This window comes from Amia ocellicauda, chromosome 5, assembly GCF_036373705.1.
Source record: "Amia ocellicauda isolate fAmiCal2 chromosome 5, fAmiCal2.hap1, whole genome shotgun sequence".
Classification (NCBI taxonomy): domain Eukaryota; kingdom Metazoa; phylum Chordata; class Actinopteri; order Amiiformes; family Amiidae; genus Amia; species Amia ocellicauda.
This window is the reverse complement of record NC_089854.1, coordinates 26759105-26776204: the sequence shown is the minus strand read 5'-3', so window position 1 is coordinate 26776204 and position 17100 is coordinate 26759105. Positions and strand designations below refer to the sequence as shown.

Below are 17100 nucleotides of genomic sequence, written 5' to 3'. Positions count from 1 at the left end.
AGACATTTAAATGAAGTAGAGAAGAGACTCACAGAGGAGAGAGGGAGGGAGAGAGAGAGAAAGAGAGAGAGAGAGGACTGTACGAGCCGGCGCCGGCAGCAACACGGGACCAGCAGCGCGGAATACACAGCGGACGCAGCGCTAACCCAGTCAGAGCATCGTGTGAGTGCTGAACACACCGGGCCGCTTCCTAATTCCAGGTATGGGCTTTATTTTTATTCTCCATTCATTCATATCAGGAAAGACTAGCACGGTGCCACTGAAGCAGATCATTAACTACTTCTTAATTAGTAGGTGTATTTTATTCTTTTTGTATGGATAGGTTAGAAGCCACCAGAAGAAGAAGAAGAAGAAGAAGAAGAAGGGGAAACATGGTGTATGACGTGTAATGAAAGTGATTAGATCTAGGAAGGGACTGATAATGGTATCGCAAAGGGGCGTAAGACAGAATTTAAAATGGATGCATGCGTACTTCTGTCACGATACAATGTACAGAAATGCAATGCATTGCTCTGCGGGTAGCTGTCACCGGTAGAAATGCATCTAATCATTATGATGTGAATAATAGTGGGGGTCGAGAGTAGGTAATGAACACGACGTTTTTAACACATTTAGACCGAGCAGCGCGTCACTAGAGAGCTGCGAACATCTTCGAATACAATTCACAGTCCTTCAGTATCCGGTCAGGAAGGAAACGTCACTTTTAGTCAGCAAGTGAAGCGCATATAAAAATGAACACGATGCTGGGATGGTGCTTTGGTGAAGAGCGTTTTATATGAAAATGTCGAGGGGCAGAAATGTGCGCAGTCAGTGCGGCGCAGGAGGAGGCCGAGTCGGTGCAGCATCCCTGTAGCATCCGTGTGTGAGCCTCGGACACCAGGCGACACAGAAACGCCACATGCAGGCTTTTACTGTTAGTGCTCAAACATATCTGTATTTGAAACCTTGCATCTAATATTACCAGAGGATACGAGCTGTTTGAGCTAGAACAATAATAATAAATAAAAAAACAACGAAAACTAACAAACGCCATTTAGAGACCACACAACAATGAATTATGATCACATTTGAATAAATAACATCAACGGCCAAATAAATCAAATCTTTAAGAAATAAGTTTGTTTTGTCCCATAATTGATAAAATGGCTGATGAAGCCACCATTCAGCAGAGGCACGATAAAGTGCTGCTTTTGTGCAGTCCTGCGGACGCAGTCAGCAGCGATGCGTTGCGCTAGTGCCCCTCGCGTGTATTATTTTCCATTCCTCAAGGACGTCCATTTTTTAGGAGACATATCATTTTTTGTTTGTTTGTTTGTTTTGTTTTGATTTGTCTTTTTTTTGGGACCTACAAAACAAAACAGGCACCGGCTATCGGATGAATGGAGCTGACAAAATGGAGTCAGTGTGACTCTCCCAGCATCAGCAGCAGGTGTGGTTTCTGTGCGCAGCTCTACTGTACAGCACTTATCTGTTTGTGAAAGATTTACTATCTGTATTCCCAAATGAACCGATTTTGTATGCAACTGAAAAGAAATAGATACATACTGTAAACGCAGTACGTCATTAAGTGGTGTTGCCCATACTGCAGTTAATACTAGCTTTACAAGGACCCTACAGTATAGCATTTTTCAGACCCGAACCCAATGCAGTTTACTCCAGATACGATAGATTGAGTCTGTTATGGCCAAATATTATTTCAGGGCATGTTTCTTCCTGGATTTGAAAAGTAAATGTTAATTTTGAATAATTCAAGGCCCTCACTTACACACAGAACCAGATTACAGGGCATTAACCTGTGCTACTGACCATAAATATTGTCTGTTTGAGACTTGTTTTACTACTCATTCATTACAAGAAATGAATTTTAGTTAGTTTGTTAGTAATCATTCTATGTAAGACTATGACTATGTTATGTGGAAAGATGCTGGTTGATATGTAAGAGAGGCTGTTTCCATAGTAAAAGTGGACTCGTCTTCATGTGGCTGCTAAGCAAGTTCTGCTTAACATCTGTATGTGTAATAGGTCATAGAGAAATTGCTATTTATTGGTGTCTTTCCCAGTTCATTAACAGAGGTGGTAAGACAGCAATGAACATAAGAATTTGAATTAAAAATAAAATGTCCACGCTGTTATACTATGACAATATGGGGTACAGTCCCTGACAGGACAAACCGTTTTTGTGTTATATACTTGCCAATGTGTGCAGTTTGGGCACTGATAATTCTGTTTACCTGAGTTTCACAGTTTATGACAATCTGCGTCATTCCCCACAGTCTCAAATTAATCACTTCCACAGTGCCATCCTTGTAACTTAAGAGAATGCTAACATATGAATACATTAATAAAGCCATTACCCTTTAGCCAACTAACCAAAAATAAATACATGCAAATATATTATATTTTTCATTTTAAATACAAGTAAAAAAGCTTTTGCAGTGGATTAATTTGATATTTATTTTGTTTCTGTCCATAATGGTTACTAAGATCAGAGAACAATTTTTGTTGTCTGACATGGTCTGTGCTGCAGTAAGGTTTTTCATGTCCGTTAAAGGTGGTCTGACCTGTTTCTGAGCCTTTTCCTTATAGTTATGGTAGACATTGCTGAAGATATTCATTATGTCCTCCCTGTATAACAACTTGAACCAGTCTATTTCACCCAGCCCATGTGCTGTCATCAGCTTCGATGTGGATTAGATACCTCTTCTTCACTTTCATTTAAGCTCACGTGTCAGATCCCTAAAGACGTGGACATGAAAGTCTTATTTCACCACTGGGAATAAAACAAGACGCTTAACACTTTTGTCCTCTCGTGTTTCTCTGTATCTGTGTATTAATACTTCTTGGTGCATTTAGTTATCAGCCTATTATCATAAGGCAGAACTGCACTTTTATTTATAAGTTTCTAAAGGAATTGTGGTCTCACACACTTCTACTCCCAATTTTAAGTACATATACAGGCAGATGACAGTCCCGTACACCTCACTGTAGGAAATGGGACACCTCCCCTGTTGTAAAAATAAAATTATTCTGTCATTTGCTTTTCCTTCAGTTGCTTTTTATTTTATGTATTTGGGGGGGGGTTGCAAACAGAGAGAGAGGCAAACAAATGAGAACTCAGTGGGGAGCATGTTAGAGGGAGTTGTTTTGGAGGAGCTGTGTGGAATTTGCCCTGCCCTGGGTCTAGTGTCCATATGACCTCTGTCGACAAATTAAACACGTTCTTTAAAATATATATATATATATATATAATTTAATCAGTTTTGCAGGGCACAATACACTATAGATCTGACTCCTCAGTCAAGCAGTATTGCAGAGACATGTCGTGTGTCCTTAATGGAGTGCCCAGCCTACTGGAAATCCGGGAGTAGGGTTAAATGTCAGACAAATGCAACAGGATCTTCAGAACAGGTTGCTAGTTTGCCATATAGGATTCCTGGCATTGTAAGTGCTCTGTCATCTTTAAAGATAATATTCCAGGCCGAAGCGTGTTAGTGTTGTCTGCTTTGTGCTTTCTGAAATCGCTTAAAGATGTTTTTTTGTAGATGAAGGAGGCTGGAGGACTGGCAGTCAGGTAGATTAAATCCACTGTCTTGAAATCTGTTCAGATGCTTTGTAAATCTCGCCCTGCACTTGTTGCAGTTTTTAGTCCAAACATATCAACAATTCAGGGCAACCATGTTTGAAGTGTGTAAAAGTGAGGCAGGCACATGCAAACAAATGTAATACAGTTGATTCTGCATTCATTTCCCCTCCTTCCCATGGTCTGCTTTTGTGTTCCTGTGGCACTATATATCAACGATATGGTTGATATTTTTACACTTCCCTGTTCAAATTCTTCCCAAACAATGAAGTGGATGAAGGGACTTAAAAGGATTCTGTGTGGCAACTAGTTTGAAAGGCATGTAGCGATGGATAGATATCTTTATAAACTTTATGTGCCAAATGTTTAGCCTTTTCTTTCACCAATAGTAGGTGGCCAAGGTGTGACGACACTGGTAGTACAGTTGGTATGGGGCATTGGAGCTGATGTCATTTTAGTATTGAACCAAGCCCATGCGGTTTGGTTGCATTGGCTTCCAGTCTGCCCCCACGCCATCTGGTCCTGCACGTGGGCCTGTGCATGTGACTACCTGCCTGGTGCTACCCTGCCCTCCCGCTCACTGCCTGGTTGCTACAGAAACATAAGGCAGGATAGTGACTCATCTCTGAGGGTTGTCAGTGGCACTGCTAACCCTCCCACGAAATGAGACTCTGCTCTGGTTGCTGCAGGTGTGGACACGTGAGCCAAAGCATAGAAACTGTTCAAGGCGGCCACGCTGGTTGGGCATGTTTGCATTTTTTTAATAACAGCCAGGTGGTGATTGCACTCTCAGAGTTGTGTAAGAAGCCCTTTTTGGTCACCAGTTTACTCTGTGGGATTGTAAAATGATATATCTATATATTGCTTGGATTAACTAGCTAGCTAACTAACTAACTAGATAGTGAAACTGACTTTGTCACACGTTGTTCTCTGTGGGGAGAGAAAAATAGAAAGTGATTGTGAATTTTGAGCCGGCTCCCTTTCAGTTCGCTCATGCACGGTCTGCCCGATGGGACACGTAGTTTGTGAGCATGATGAACCTACTATGGCTGTACACTAATGCTGATTAGAGTGCAGATCAAGCAGCGAGCATGCAGGGAACCCATGTTAATCACTTGACAAACACTGACCTAACGGACTGGCAGACAGACAGGGAGGTCAAAGAATGACGCAATCATCTAGGCTGTGCTGCAAACAGGGCCATCCAGAAAGTTAGCCATGCGTTCCTAAAAGACCGGCGTTGCTAATGGCCTTGGTGTGGGAAATGAAGTGTTGTTCACTCCTGAGTTGCTCTGTTGAAGCTCAGCACTTTAGAAATACAGCCTCAGTTATTTGGGGGTCCTTTCTGCGCTGCAGACCGGAAGAAGGACAGAACAGGAGGAGTCTTGTGCTCAGGGCGGTTGGCAGTTGAATCCCAGAGTCTCTGAGCTCTTATTGTTCACTCAAGCTGTCTGGCAGGCTGAAACGCAAATCTATGATAGGTGAAAACGCAGTCCCTGTCCATGGTTCTCCCAGCCCCTCACGCAGCCTCTGCTCAGCCTAATCCAGAGTTTTGAAGGAACCACACAAATCGGATTAATAAAGTATAACCCCCCCCCCAATTGAATAAGTGAAATCTCAAACCAACATTGTGCCTGAAGTGATTTTGACTAACAAAAAGACTTGTGACATATGCAATATATTCTGTAGATTTGAAGTCTTTCAATCTAAATACTGTTGATTACAATAAACCATATAGGCCTAGTACATAAATGACTTGGTGCTGTTTTTGGTTTTGGTTTATGTGGAACTATTGAAAATATTGATATGCCTTTGTCTTCATGATTAATAACAGTTTGACATAAATAAAGTGCCTTTGTTCTGCTATCATTGGCCTGATGGCACATTGACTGGTCAGATCAAAATGCAGAGTCCTGCTACTGAATTTGAGCTTTAACCTGAGAGAATAAAAATTGAGAAATGCTCTAACATAAACAGCACTTTTAGAGCTAGATGACCCATGTTGTGTTGCTTTTTCCAGTAAACCTCATGTATAAACCCCTGTCTCTCACTTAGAATACTGAAATGCGATGTACAATTTGATACAATGTAGGTAGAACTAGCCTATATTATATCCCCTCTGCTGTTGTATAATAGTCAATGGACAGTCCTTCAAGTGTCTGATGCATTCCTGCATCCCTGTCTAACCCTGCTTCCCTTCCTCCTCTTGACAGAGACGCTCGAACGATGGAGGACATTGTGATAGCGGGGATCTCGGGGAGACTGCCTGAGTCAAACAACCTGCAGGAGTTCTGGGACAACCTCTTCAATGGGGTGGATATGGTGACAGAAGATGACAGGAGGTGGAAACCAGGTGAAATTTACTGGGCTTCAGACTGATTCGTCAATCCCTTCCCCATAATGTCGAAAGGGCTTTACTGTTTGGAGATCTGCTGTATAAGTAGGATGTTTGAAAAGATTATTGATTATATTAAGTTTAATTATTTATTTACATTATGTGCATGTTTTTTTCCCCCACTATCTTCTTTGAACACTTTGTGAAGAATACACAGACAATGTAATAATTGGAAGATTTCCTTTGGTTATGTCTTTGTATACTGTAACTAAAACAACAACCAGTGTACATGGCATCTCTGTGAGTCCAGAAAGGTTGCTTTATTGTAGCTGTTATTAGGGGGTTCTGTCCCCTGCCTCTGAGATATATTCTGTGCAGCGAGTCCATGCTCGGCTCTCCTATCTGAATAGAAACTTAATTTGTTTCCACACAAAGCAGCTTTTAAGTATTACTCTCACGTTCGAGGTGCTAAAACCCTGGAAGACAGTGATGTCTTTCTGCTCACTGGACTGGATTTCTATGCTGAGGGATATCCTGGTAGACTCTTAAATTGCAGCAGGGAACGTGGATGAACTATTTAAATGATCCAGAAACTCCACACAATGGTTCATAGTAGCAGTCTGAAAAAGAAGTTGAAGTGCGGGCTTTGGAGTCATTCCACACCAGTCTTTGTTGTGATAAGCATCTCTAGTACCTCAGAAGTACATTTGACCTCCCCATTTAGCAGCCTGTCGTGCTATTCACTGTACGGCAGTTTCAATCTGTCCACTGCAGAATTTGTTTTCATCTGATCCTTATCCAGACAGACCGAGGAGAGTCTTTAATGAAGGATCTGGTTGTTAAAAACTCCTTTCTAAACAGGGCAGGTTGTCTAGTTGCCCCAAAACACCTGACTTTTGACTGGCCTACTGTTCTTCAGAGTGCAGCTATAAACTTGCAGCTCTAAAGAAACCCTCCACAGAATGGACCCTCCTTCTATAGCTCTATAGTTAGCATCTCCCTAACAAAGGGTCCCTTTCATCTCCCCCAGGACTGTACGGTCTGCCGCGGAGGAACGGGAAGCTGAAGGAGATCAATAAATTTGATGCCTCATTTTTCGGAGTCCATCCCAAGCAGGCCCACACCATGGACCCCCAGCTGCGCCTGATGCTTGAGATCTCATATGAAGCCATAGTCGATGGAGGTGAGTGAGAATCTGACTGTGGGTGTCACACAGCCCTGCTCGCTCCCTGTGGGAGTTGCTCTATGCACAGCTCCATATATTGTTTTCAATCTAAATGTGAACCTTTTGATCTCTAGGTTTCCAAGCTGTAAAACTTGTTTTAAAAAAGCCTGTTGATTGGTTTTGGTCATTCGATACTGCAGTTGACCAATAAGCCTGCAGTATAGTGCCTGGTCAAAACCATGGAAAACAGGGAACGTGCTCCCAATATGCAAAAATAACAACAGCCTGTTAGCTGAGCTGTGAGGGAGCTTCAGGACTGTTTATGTGGGACATTATTTCAAAACTATTGTGATGGCACTGTATTTGTCAACCCAATTTATTTTTATGAGAAGACCCACCTGGTGTATTTATAATACAACTCCTTAACCTGTAGGGAAAATGTGTTTGTCTTCTGTTAGCTCATTACATTTCAAAATAATCACAGATAAACATAACAGTACTTAACATTTTTTGATTCCAGGATACATATATGACATGTATAGTGACAATTGCATTATATACAGGAGCCAACAGCAATTACAGTATCTTTAAATAACCTGAACTTACTGTGAGAACAGATGAGCTTACCATCTCCACAATGGAGTGTCAGAGAGGATAGGGAGGTCTTCAAGACTAACATGTTTCTCTAGTTGTATATGGGGACACAACAGATTTACTGGGGCGAGTCTGCATCTCAAATGATCATGTGCTTTCATTCTAATACCCTGTCCATTATGAGGCTGATTAACATGACAATATTATCTTGGGTACACCCTATTCACCATTTCAGTTCTTCCTGTAAATCACCTTTCCAAACTAGACCAACCAGTGTCCAGTCATCAGGCCACAGACATTTACACTCTATTGTTGTGACATTTCTGCTAGTACTAGCATAAAACATAAATGAACAAGGCTTTCAGAGATTTTCTTATTCCTCACTTATATGCCTCACCATCATGTAATACATAAAATCTGTGTAGAAAATATATCTCCATTTTCCTTACAAACCCATCCCGTCTGAACCGATCTGTCAATTGTTGAGATTGCTTTTTTCTGGCGAAATCTCATTTGCAGAGTTTAAAGAAGATATGTTAAACATGTAAATAAATGATGTCAGTAAAAGGGTGCATTACTTCGATGCGAGATAACTGTAGTTTTGTTTTACTACACACAGATACTGTAAGCATAGTAAGCGATTCACAGGGTGACGATGTGTCCTGATGGTAGTGTGTCTCTCTCTCCCCCTCTTGCTTTCAGGTATAAACCCGGTGTCCATACGTGGCTCTAACACAGGGGTGTACATTGGCGTCAGTGGTTCAGAGGCGGCAGAGGCCTTTAGCCGGGACCCTGAGGAGCTGCTGGGCTACAGCATGACCGGCTGCCAGCGCGCCATGTTTGCCAACCGCCTCTCCTACTTCTTCGACTTCAAAGGTAGAGCTGAGAGAGGGGCAAGACCACATTTCCGGTGTTCTTCAGTTCCTATGCCATACATTCAAAGGCACAACTGCATCACAGACCTGCCAGAAAATGGAAAACATTATTGGGCACTAAAGACGCCTTATGTAGAGCAATGTAACTCACAAAAGGCAGGATACAGCACCATACATCCATTTGCGGGTTTAAATATATATCTATGTTGTACTTAACTACAGTGTTGCAATGTCTCTAGAACCATTAATTAGAATGATCCCAAGCTCAGGAAGCAGCCGGGCAAAGTGTAGACAGTGTCGTGTGTGTGCTGAATTGCTCAGTGTCTGTGTATGTGTCTGTGTCTGCAGGCCCCAGCACTGCCATCGACACGGCCTGCTCCTCCAGCCTCCTCGCCCTGGAGAACGCCTTCCATGCCATTCGCCACGGCCACTGCGACTCCGCCCTGGTGGGAGGAGTCAACCTGCTACTCAAACCAAACACTTCAGTTCAGTTCATGAAACTGGGCATGCTCAGTCCCGGGGGCAGCTGCAAGTCCTTCGATGCCTCAGGTACAGCACAGTGGCACTGACCAGCTTGGACTGCTCTTCGGTCCTGTATATATTTCAGTCTTGTTCATCTATTTGAAATGTGGAGGGATAGACAATTAAGGGCTTCAGTGTGGGCTTAATTTGATGACTGGTCTAAGGCAAATGGACCTTCATTCTGTCCCACTGTGTGAAATGCTTCTGTGAATATCATAACTGTATGAGCAGGGCCACTCTTGTACACATTAGTATCCATACAAGATAATGATTCATCACATCTGTGTCCCGACCCAAGTCTGAAGACCTCTTTACACTTGACTTATTTCTTAAGAATCCTTTAAAGTACTTAAGTGATTAAACATTGCCAAATTGAGGGACTAAGTCAAGAATTGAGGAATAAACTATGAATATTGCACAGTGAAGAAACGTTTCAGATTTAAGAGAGGTTTACGAGGCCCAATACTTCAAATACACTGTGTGACAAGTTTCTCGGTTGCAGGAGGCCAGTGCTGCCGTGACAGGTTAGTGATGTTGTGCTCTGTGTTCCTCAGGCGATGGCTATTGTCGCTCAGAGGCCGCTGTGGCCATCCTGCTGACCAAGAGATCCATGGCCAGGCGAGTGTACGCCACGGTCCTCAACGCCGGCAACAACACAGACGGCTACAAAGAGCAAGGTACGGTACTGGAAAACCCTCTCGCTCTAAGCCCAGATCAGCTGACTTGTCCCTGGTGGGGAAAAACAACCATAGTGGAAATTACACTCGGGCTGGGGGGAAGCATTAGCAGAGTGTGATTAGGTAGAGTGGAGGTTTCCAAAGAACCTTTCCTCCAGTTACCCTTGTCACACTTCGCCTGGTCCCTGGCTATTTTTATCAACACTGTTGGCCTACAGAGAGCCATGTGTTCATGGGAATGTGACTGAAGTTCCACAGGTCCTCCAGGGCTGTGCTCTGAGATACCATTGAAGGATTAGGAAGCTGAAGAGAGTGTAAGGACACACTATCACGCACCCATTTCCTCAACAGTGCGGTTTGTTTAGCACTGACATCTGCAAATACGTACAGCCCCGTACATATCTTTACTATATTCTTGTATGCACTGCAATGAGACACAGTAGCAGCCATGAAAGTGCAAAGCTATTTTGATATAATATATGATCATTTAGAAGAGCACTTACAGTTGTTTTTTCCCCATCTCTATTTCAATGACACTGTCTCTCCATGTTCCTGGTTAATATTTCACCGTAGCCCTTACTGTAATACCATTTATCATAGAGCTCTATCTGGTTGTCATACAACACTACAATGGCACAGTTCCAAGCATCGTTAAACTTCATGTTCTTGATCTTAATTACCTGCAGTTTGTCACAAGGCTTAGAGAAAGCAGGCTGACATCTCATTAGCTGACCTTTTCTGAGCCCCCAGGCTGTGCTTTCAGTCACCGCACTAAACTGTCCTCTCATCTCCAAATAGGCTTTTAATTATCTCCAGACATTTGTCACACCTGGAGCTCTGCATATATACATGTCTGAAAGTTAAATATTTACCCAGTTTAAAGTTATAAAAAAAAAATGGGGAAGTATGGAAGCCATAATTTTACAGTATGTACAGAATATTTTGCCTATCATGCAGAAATCGAAACTCGTTACATAGCAGCAGAGTGTATACACACTTCCTGGGGTCAGATTTGTGGGAAGACACTTAGGGGCTTTTTGATGTTCGTGGGACCTTTTGGTGCCAGTCTCTCGGAAGTGACAGAGTTCATACAGTGGCACCAATTGCGGGAAAGATTTGGTCCCGGAATGGCGAGCTTCATTTGCATTGCATGGGAGTTAAACCCTTTGTGTATATCTCTGAGAGACAGTCTGCATGGCAGTGGCGACTGGAGGTTCACAAAGGGGGCTCTTGTTTGTTTCTCCTGCCAGGAGTGACGTTCCCCTCGGGAGAGATGCAGCAGCGGCTGGTGCGCTCACTCTACCAGGAGGCACACATTGCCCCCGACCTCGTGGAATATGTAGAGGCACACGGCACTGGCACCAAGGTGAGATACGGTGGTCAAGAGCTCTTCTCCCTCTCTCTCTCTCTCTCTCTCTCTCTCTCTCTCTCTCTCATACACATACACACACACACACACAGAGCTGGTGTACATTCTGAAAGGACTCTGATGACATATGCAACAAGAACAGCCTACAGGGAGAGTCCTCCATCTATTTTCAAAACCACTTTATCCAGTACAGGGTCCCAGTGAGCTGGAACATTGTGGACACAGGGTGTAATGATGTTCACCGCAGGGCATCGCACACACACCACACTCACTCGACTACAGGGCAGTTTGGTGTAACCAGTCAGCCGAAGCAGCTACCCCATACTGTTCCAGACACAGAAACATTCATGTAATGAACACATGCACATATAAGACACACACAGCCACAGAACTGGTCACACACACAATAAACAGAAACTTTCTACTCGGAACCATCTGGCCTAGCTGTTGGCGCTGCTCATCATTGCCTTCTCTCTTCCAGGTGGGCGACCCTCAGGAAGTCAATGGGATCGTCAGCGTCTTCTGCCAATCAGAGCGTGAGCCTCTGCTGATTGGGTCCACCAAATCCAACATGGGCCACCCCGAGCCCGCCTCAGGCCTGGCAGCTCTCGCCAAGGTGAGAGGGTGCCTGCTTGTCAGAAGTTGTCTAAAATTATTTTTGTATATATTGTTAGTGGCATGAGTACTTCTGCAAATAAAAAAACAAACAGAAAAACACTTTCACATCTCTCTCTTATCATATCTATGTAAAATGATGTACACTAATTATTATTTTAATTGTTTTGTATCTGTAGTCCCAGGTTTGGTAGACCAGATTTGTACCTGGAAAACTAAATATTGTTATACAACCATGCTTGGCAAATTATCTACCATATTCCTAACCCGAGTGTGCCCTGTCTCTGTGTACTCAGGTCGTCCTCTCCCTAGAGCATGGCATGTGGGCCCCTAACATCCACTATAACAACCCCAACCCCGACATCCCCGCACTCACCGACGGCCGTGTCCGTGTGGTCTCCGAGCCGCTGCCCACGAAGGGCGGCATTGTGGGCATCAACTCCTTCGGCTTCGGGGGCTCTAACGTGCACGTGATCTTGCAGCCCCCTACGAGCCCCCCCATCCCCCCATCCCCCCAGAGCTCAGCAGTGCCACGGCTGGTGCAGGCCTGTGGACGGACAGAGGAGGCAGTGAGCACGCTCCTGCAGACAGCCAAGGACAATGGCAGCAACCCCGCTTTCCTGAGCATGGTCAATGAGGTGTCGGGGGTGCCCACGGCCAGCATGCCCTACAGGGGCTATGCTCTGATTGGCAGCCAGGCTGACATCGTGGAGATCCAGCAAGCCCAGGCCACACCCAGGCCCCTGTGGTATGTCTGCTCAGGTAAGGAAATGGATTGGGCTAAAGATCACTGTCAGAGAGCTGAAATACAGTGTCATAATATGTCATCAAATATACACAGAATGTATATATACATTTGTCATGTGCTACACACTGCAATTCATGTCATTTTTTGTATCATAAAATATGTATTATGTACATCTGTGTCCAGTTTGACTTATGATGGTTGCAACACAAAATAAGCATTCATTTTATGTGAGCATATATCAGAAAGAAATGTGATGCATTCATGACCAAATAGTAAAAAAAAGAAAAGGATTTTCAAGATTATAAAGAAAGCTGAAAATGTGAGAATTGTATCATTTCTGGAATGTAGCAGCTGAGTCCTTTACATGGTGGCTGATGGTTCAATGTGTGTGTCCTTGTGTGTGTGTGTGTGTTGCGAGCAGGTATGGGTACACAGTGGGCTGGGATGGGCCGCAGTCTGATGCAGCTGCCGGAGTTCAGGGAGTCCATCCTGCGCTCAGACGTGTCTCTACAGGACACGGGGCTGTGTGTCTCCCGGCTGCTCATGGAGGCCGATGAGACCACCTTTGAGGACACCGTGCATGCCTTCGTTGGGCTGGCAGCCATCCAGGTCAGGGGGATGGGTTGGCAAAGTAGACTTAGATGTTGTTGTGGTTATGAAAATTTGAATTTACTCATTGTATTTAGTATTGTATTTAACTCATGAATCACTAATTTTTTTGTCTTTTATAAATAAAATGTGTAGTGCTAGTGGAATGGAGTTAGAGAAACTGTGTGAACCTTTCCTAATTACGAGTGTCTAACTGTCTAACTTGTGTGTCCGCCCCTCCCCAGATTGCTCAGATCGACATGCTCCAGAAGCTAGGGCTGCAGCCAGAAGGCATTGTGGGTCACTCGGTGGGGGAGCTGGCGTGTGGGTACGCGGATGGCTCCCTCAGCCGCAGCGAGGCCATCTTGGCTGCCTACTGGAGAGGGAAGAGCATCAAAGAGGCCAACCTGCCCCCTGGTGGCATGGCTGCTGTCGGTGAGGCTCTGTCCCTTAAATTGTCATTGATTGTCCCTGTCCCTGTCTCTGGAAGAAGGGTGAGATATTATGAGATAGGTGTAGCAAACTTGTTGACAACCTGATTAGGAGTCAATATGTCAGCCCGTCAGAACAATTCACCAGTGTGCAAAATCCACTCAGAGCTCTATACAAAATAAACATGAAAGCATAACAGAGTTATTGAGAAACTACAAATCCTCTACCCTATACCTCTGTAGTTAGATAAATCAAGACTGTGATGTGAAAATGAACTCACTAAAGGCAATATTCAAGATCACTCAATTTTTGGAGGAATTTGTGTGAGAAAGAGAGACAGTGCTGTGTGTCTGATGTGTGTCTGTGTTGCAGGACTCACATGGGAGGAGTGTAAGGCTCAGTGCCCACATGGGGTGGTGCCAGCCTGCCACAATGCTGAGGACACAGTCACCATCTCTGGACCACAGGTAAGCGCCCATCTGTATGTCACTCTTAATATCACACTGACCCTTAACCTGCCCTTAAAATATGTAGTACATCTAGACTGCTTTATCGCAGAAAAAAGGAATTCATTAATTTCTGGCTTGTATACATCAGAGTGTATCTTCATCAGGAATACATTTATCTATAAATCCAAAATGGTAGAAGTGTCCTCAGTGTGGTCAAGAGCTATCCGTAATGGAACCTCTTTGTCTGAGCAGGAGGCTGTGAGCCAGTTCGTGGCCCATCTGAAGGAGTCCGGGGTGTTTGCCAAGGAGGTGCGCAGCGCGGGGGTGGCCTTCCACTCCTACTACATGGCAGCCATCGCCCCTGCCCTGCTTGCTGCACTCAAGAAGGTGAGAGCTGGGATTGGCTGGAGGGCAGGAAGCAACAAGCTTGAAATTGGTTACAGGGATAGCCTATGATGGACTAGGGTTGAGTTTTCTCCCTTCACCACAGGGCCACCTACTGGCCAGGGGCTTTAGAAGGTGGTCCTTATTGACTCTTTGAAGCCATCAGAGGTCACCCTATGGGGAAAGTGTCAGAGCCTTATAAAAACGTTAAGCCTGATCCTAGACTCAGGTGCTGTGCTAAACCAGCCCCTCCCCCCCAGGTGATCCGTGAGCCCAAGCCTCGCTCCCCCCGCTGGATCAGTACCTCCATCCCTCAGGAAGACTGGGACAGCCACCTGGCGCAGTACTCCTCTGCTGAGTACCACGTCAACAACCTGGTGAGCCCGGTGCTGTTCCAAGAGGGCCTGAACCTGGTGCCTGACAATGCCGTGGTGGTGGAGATTGCCCCTCACGCCCTGCTGCAGGTGAGCCCCTCCTCCTGACTCCTCGATGCAGCATGTGGAAGGATGTCTTAATTTGGGTAGGGCTTTATTTCAAAGGAGGCATGTTACAGGTTGCATCTACACTAGCTACAAGTTTACATCAGAACTAAGCACTTGCTTTAATGCTGGATGCTTATAAAGAGTGCGCCAGGGTGTCGTGTCCTTGGTGCCCAGAGGAAGTGTGCTTGCTGTCTGCCTTTGTCAGCTCTCTCTGGCTCCACCTGCAGGCTATCCTGAAACGCAGCCTGAAGCCCACCTGCTCCATTATGCCTCTGATGAAGAGAGGCCACCCCAACAACCTGGAGTTCTTCCTGTCCCACATGGGCAAGGTCTACATGAACGGGTAGGTGTGTGACTGGGACGCACCATTTATTCCTTTATGGTAGTGTCCAGCTCTTGACACTCTGAGGGTCATCTCTGAGTGTGTATCTGTTTGCTTCAGGGTCAACGTGGACAGTAACAAGCTGTACCCCACTGTGGAGTACCCCGTTCCTGCCGGGACCCCCCTCATTTCCCCCCACATTGTCTGGGATCACTCCCAAACCTGGGATGTCCCAAGTGTGGAAGACTTCCCCTCTGGCTCTGGCGGTTCCACCTCGGCCACAGTCTACAACATCGGTGAGTACCAGAGAGAGAGAGAAGACTAATGAGGCCAATGCTGCCCTCGCTGGCCTCTCCCTCTCCCTTAATCCTTCAGTCATATTAACTTCCCCTCAGAGATTTTTTTACAGCTGTCCATTCATGCCACCTGTGCCACTCTCCTCTTTCTTAGACATGAACCCTGAATCCCCGGACTACTACATGACTGGGCACTGCATTGATGGGCGTGTGCTGTACCCAGCCACTGGGTATCTGGTGCTGGCCTGGCGGACCCTGCTGAGGAGCCTGGGCGCAGTGATGGAGCAGACTCCAGTCGTCTTTGAGGACGTCACCATTCACCGGGCCACCATCCTGCCCAAGACAGGTGAGAGGACCTCCAGAATCCTGACCGAACATAGTGAGAGAGAAGAAGGGCCCCATACTTTGATGCTGGCTGTAACCGGCCTCACCCTGAGGGACAACAGACACGTGTTCAGGCAGAGTGTGTTGCTTGACTGTGAGGGGTGGTGTGTGCCCTGTTCACAGTGTGGTGGTTTTGTATTCCTCAGGCTCCGTGCAGCTGGAAGTCCGTCTCATGCCGGCCTCTAACAAGTTTGAGGTGTCCGAGAACGGCAACCTGGCCGTCAGTGGTAAGACAGCAGACTTTATATTTAGTCGTTCATGTGCCAGACTTCTGCTGTTAAAAACTATGCTCAAGTTGTGTGCAATGGCTGATGGGTAAAATACAAAACTCTCTCTCCCCCTCTCTCTCTCTCTCTCTCTCTCTCTCTCTCTCTCTCCAGGCAAAGTGAGCGTGCTAGAGGAGAACGCCCTCAACACCTTCCGCTCTCAAATGGCCCTGCCCTCTGAGGGTGGGGACTGTGACCCCAAGCTGCGGCTTGCAGCCAGCGACATCTACAAAGAGCTGCGCCTGCGGGGATATGACTATGGCAAGACCTTCCAGGGCATACTTGAGTCCAACAATGCTGGTGAGTCATCACATGGCTGACCCAGCACCCTCTGCTGCTCCTGGGGATGTCACATCAGTTTTGGGTCATTGGTAGTGTGGGCCATTTCACCTCTGCGTGCCTTCGGTCTTCTTTCCTCATGTCACAATGCAAGTGAATTCCCATGGGAGAGCAAGTCACGGTCTTCACTTGTGTTCTCGGAGAGTATACCCAGCTCAACGTTTGAATCAGTATACACCTCATGTAACGTGACATGCAAGCTGTGCACTGCTAAACTCCTGTCTGTGTGCTACAGGGGACAGAGGCCAGCTGCAATGGACTGGGAATTGGGTGACATTCCTGGACACCATGCTGCAGATGATCGTGGTGGGACTGTCTGGACGCAGCCTGCGCCTGCCCACACGTATCCGCTCAGTGTGCGTGGATCCCACCTTGCACGAGGAACACGTGAGAGACTACCAACAGGACAAGAAAGGTACACATGCAGGAAAGAATGAGGACTTTGAATTGTAACCGTTTGATAATGCAACCTATGAATGTTGAGCTGCAGAAAGCTTTTAAGAAAGATAGCCTTCTAGCATAGACAGAATCATAGTGTAGTATCTGCAGCAAACGCACAGTAGAGGAGTGTTATGATCATTCTTGGGTGGTCTATGGTCTATGTCTTTTCAGTACTCTTTGACTTGGCAATCAGCACAACATCATTATACCTATTTTTCTCCCTTATTGTACGTGTTC

At 45.5% G+C, this 17100-nt stretch overlaps 1 protein-coding gene across 1 annotated transcript in view; it reads left to right on the top strand.

Moving 5' to 3' along the window:
• The first annotated feature begins 42 nt into the window (after positions 1-42).
• fasn (fatty acid synthase) overlaps positions 43-17100 on the top strand; it is a 32821-nt gene continuing 15763 nt past the window's right edge. The window contains exons 1-20 of the mRNA XM_066704625.1: positions 43-200; positions 5794-5933; positions 6946-7098; positions 8377-8550; positions 8898-9098; positions 9626-9748; positions 10999-11114; positions 11599-11733; positions 12029-12494; positions 12902-13089; positions 13314-13503; positions 13873-13967; positions 14202-14336; positions 14594-14797; positions 15043-15158; positions 15258-15433; positions 15588-15779; positions 15964-16044; positions 16198-16383; positions 16658-16837. Of these exons, the coding sequence (XP_066560722.1) occupies positions 5807-5933; positions 6946-7098; positions 8377-8550; positions 8898-9098; positions 9626-9748; positions 10999-11114; positions 11599-11733; positions 12029-12494; positions 12902-13089; positions 13314-13503; positions 13873-13967; positions 14202-14336; positions 14594-14797; positions 15043-15158; positions 15258-15433; positions 15588-15779; positions 15964-16044; positions 16198-16383; positions 16658-16837 (3238 nt within the window). The 5' untranslated portion in view covers positions 43-200; positions 5794-5806. The remainder of the gene's footprint in view (positions 201-5793; positions 5934-6945; positions 7099-8376; positions 8551-8897; positions 9099-9625; positions 9749-10998; positions 11115-11598; positions 11734-12028; positions 12495-12901; positions 13090-13313; positions 13504-13872; positions 13968-14201; positions 14337-14593; positions 14798-15042; positions 15159-15257; positions 15434-15587; positions 15780-15963; positions 16045-16197; positions 16384-16657; positions 16838-17100) is intronic.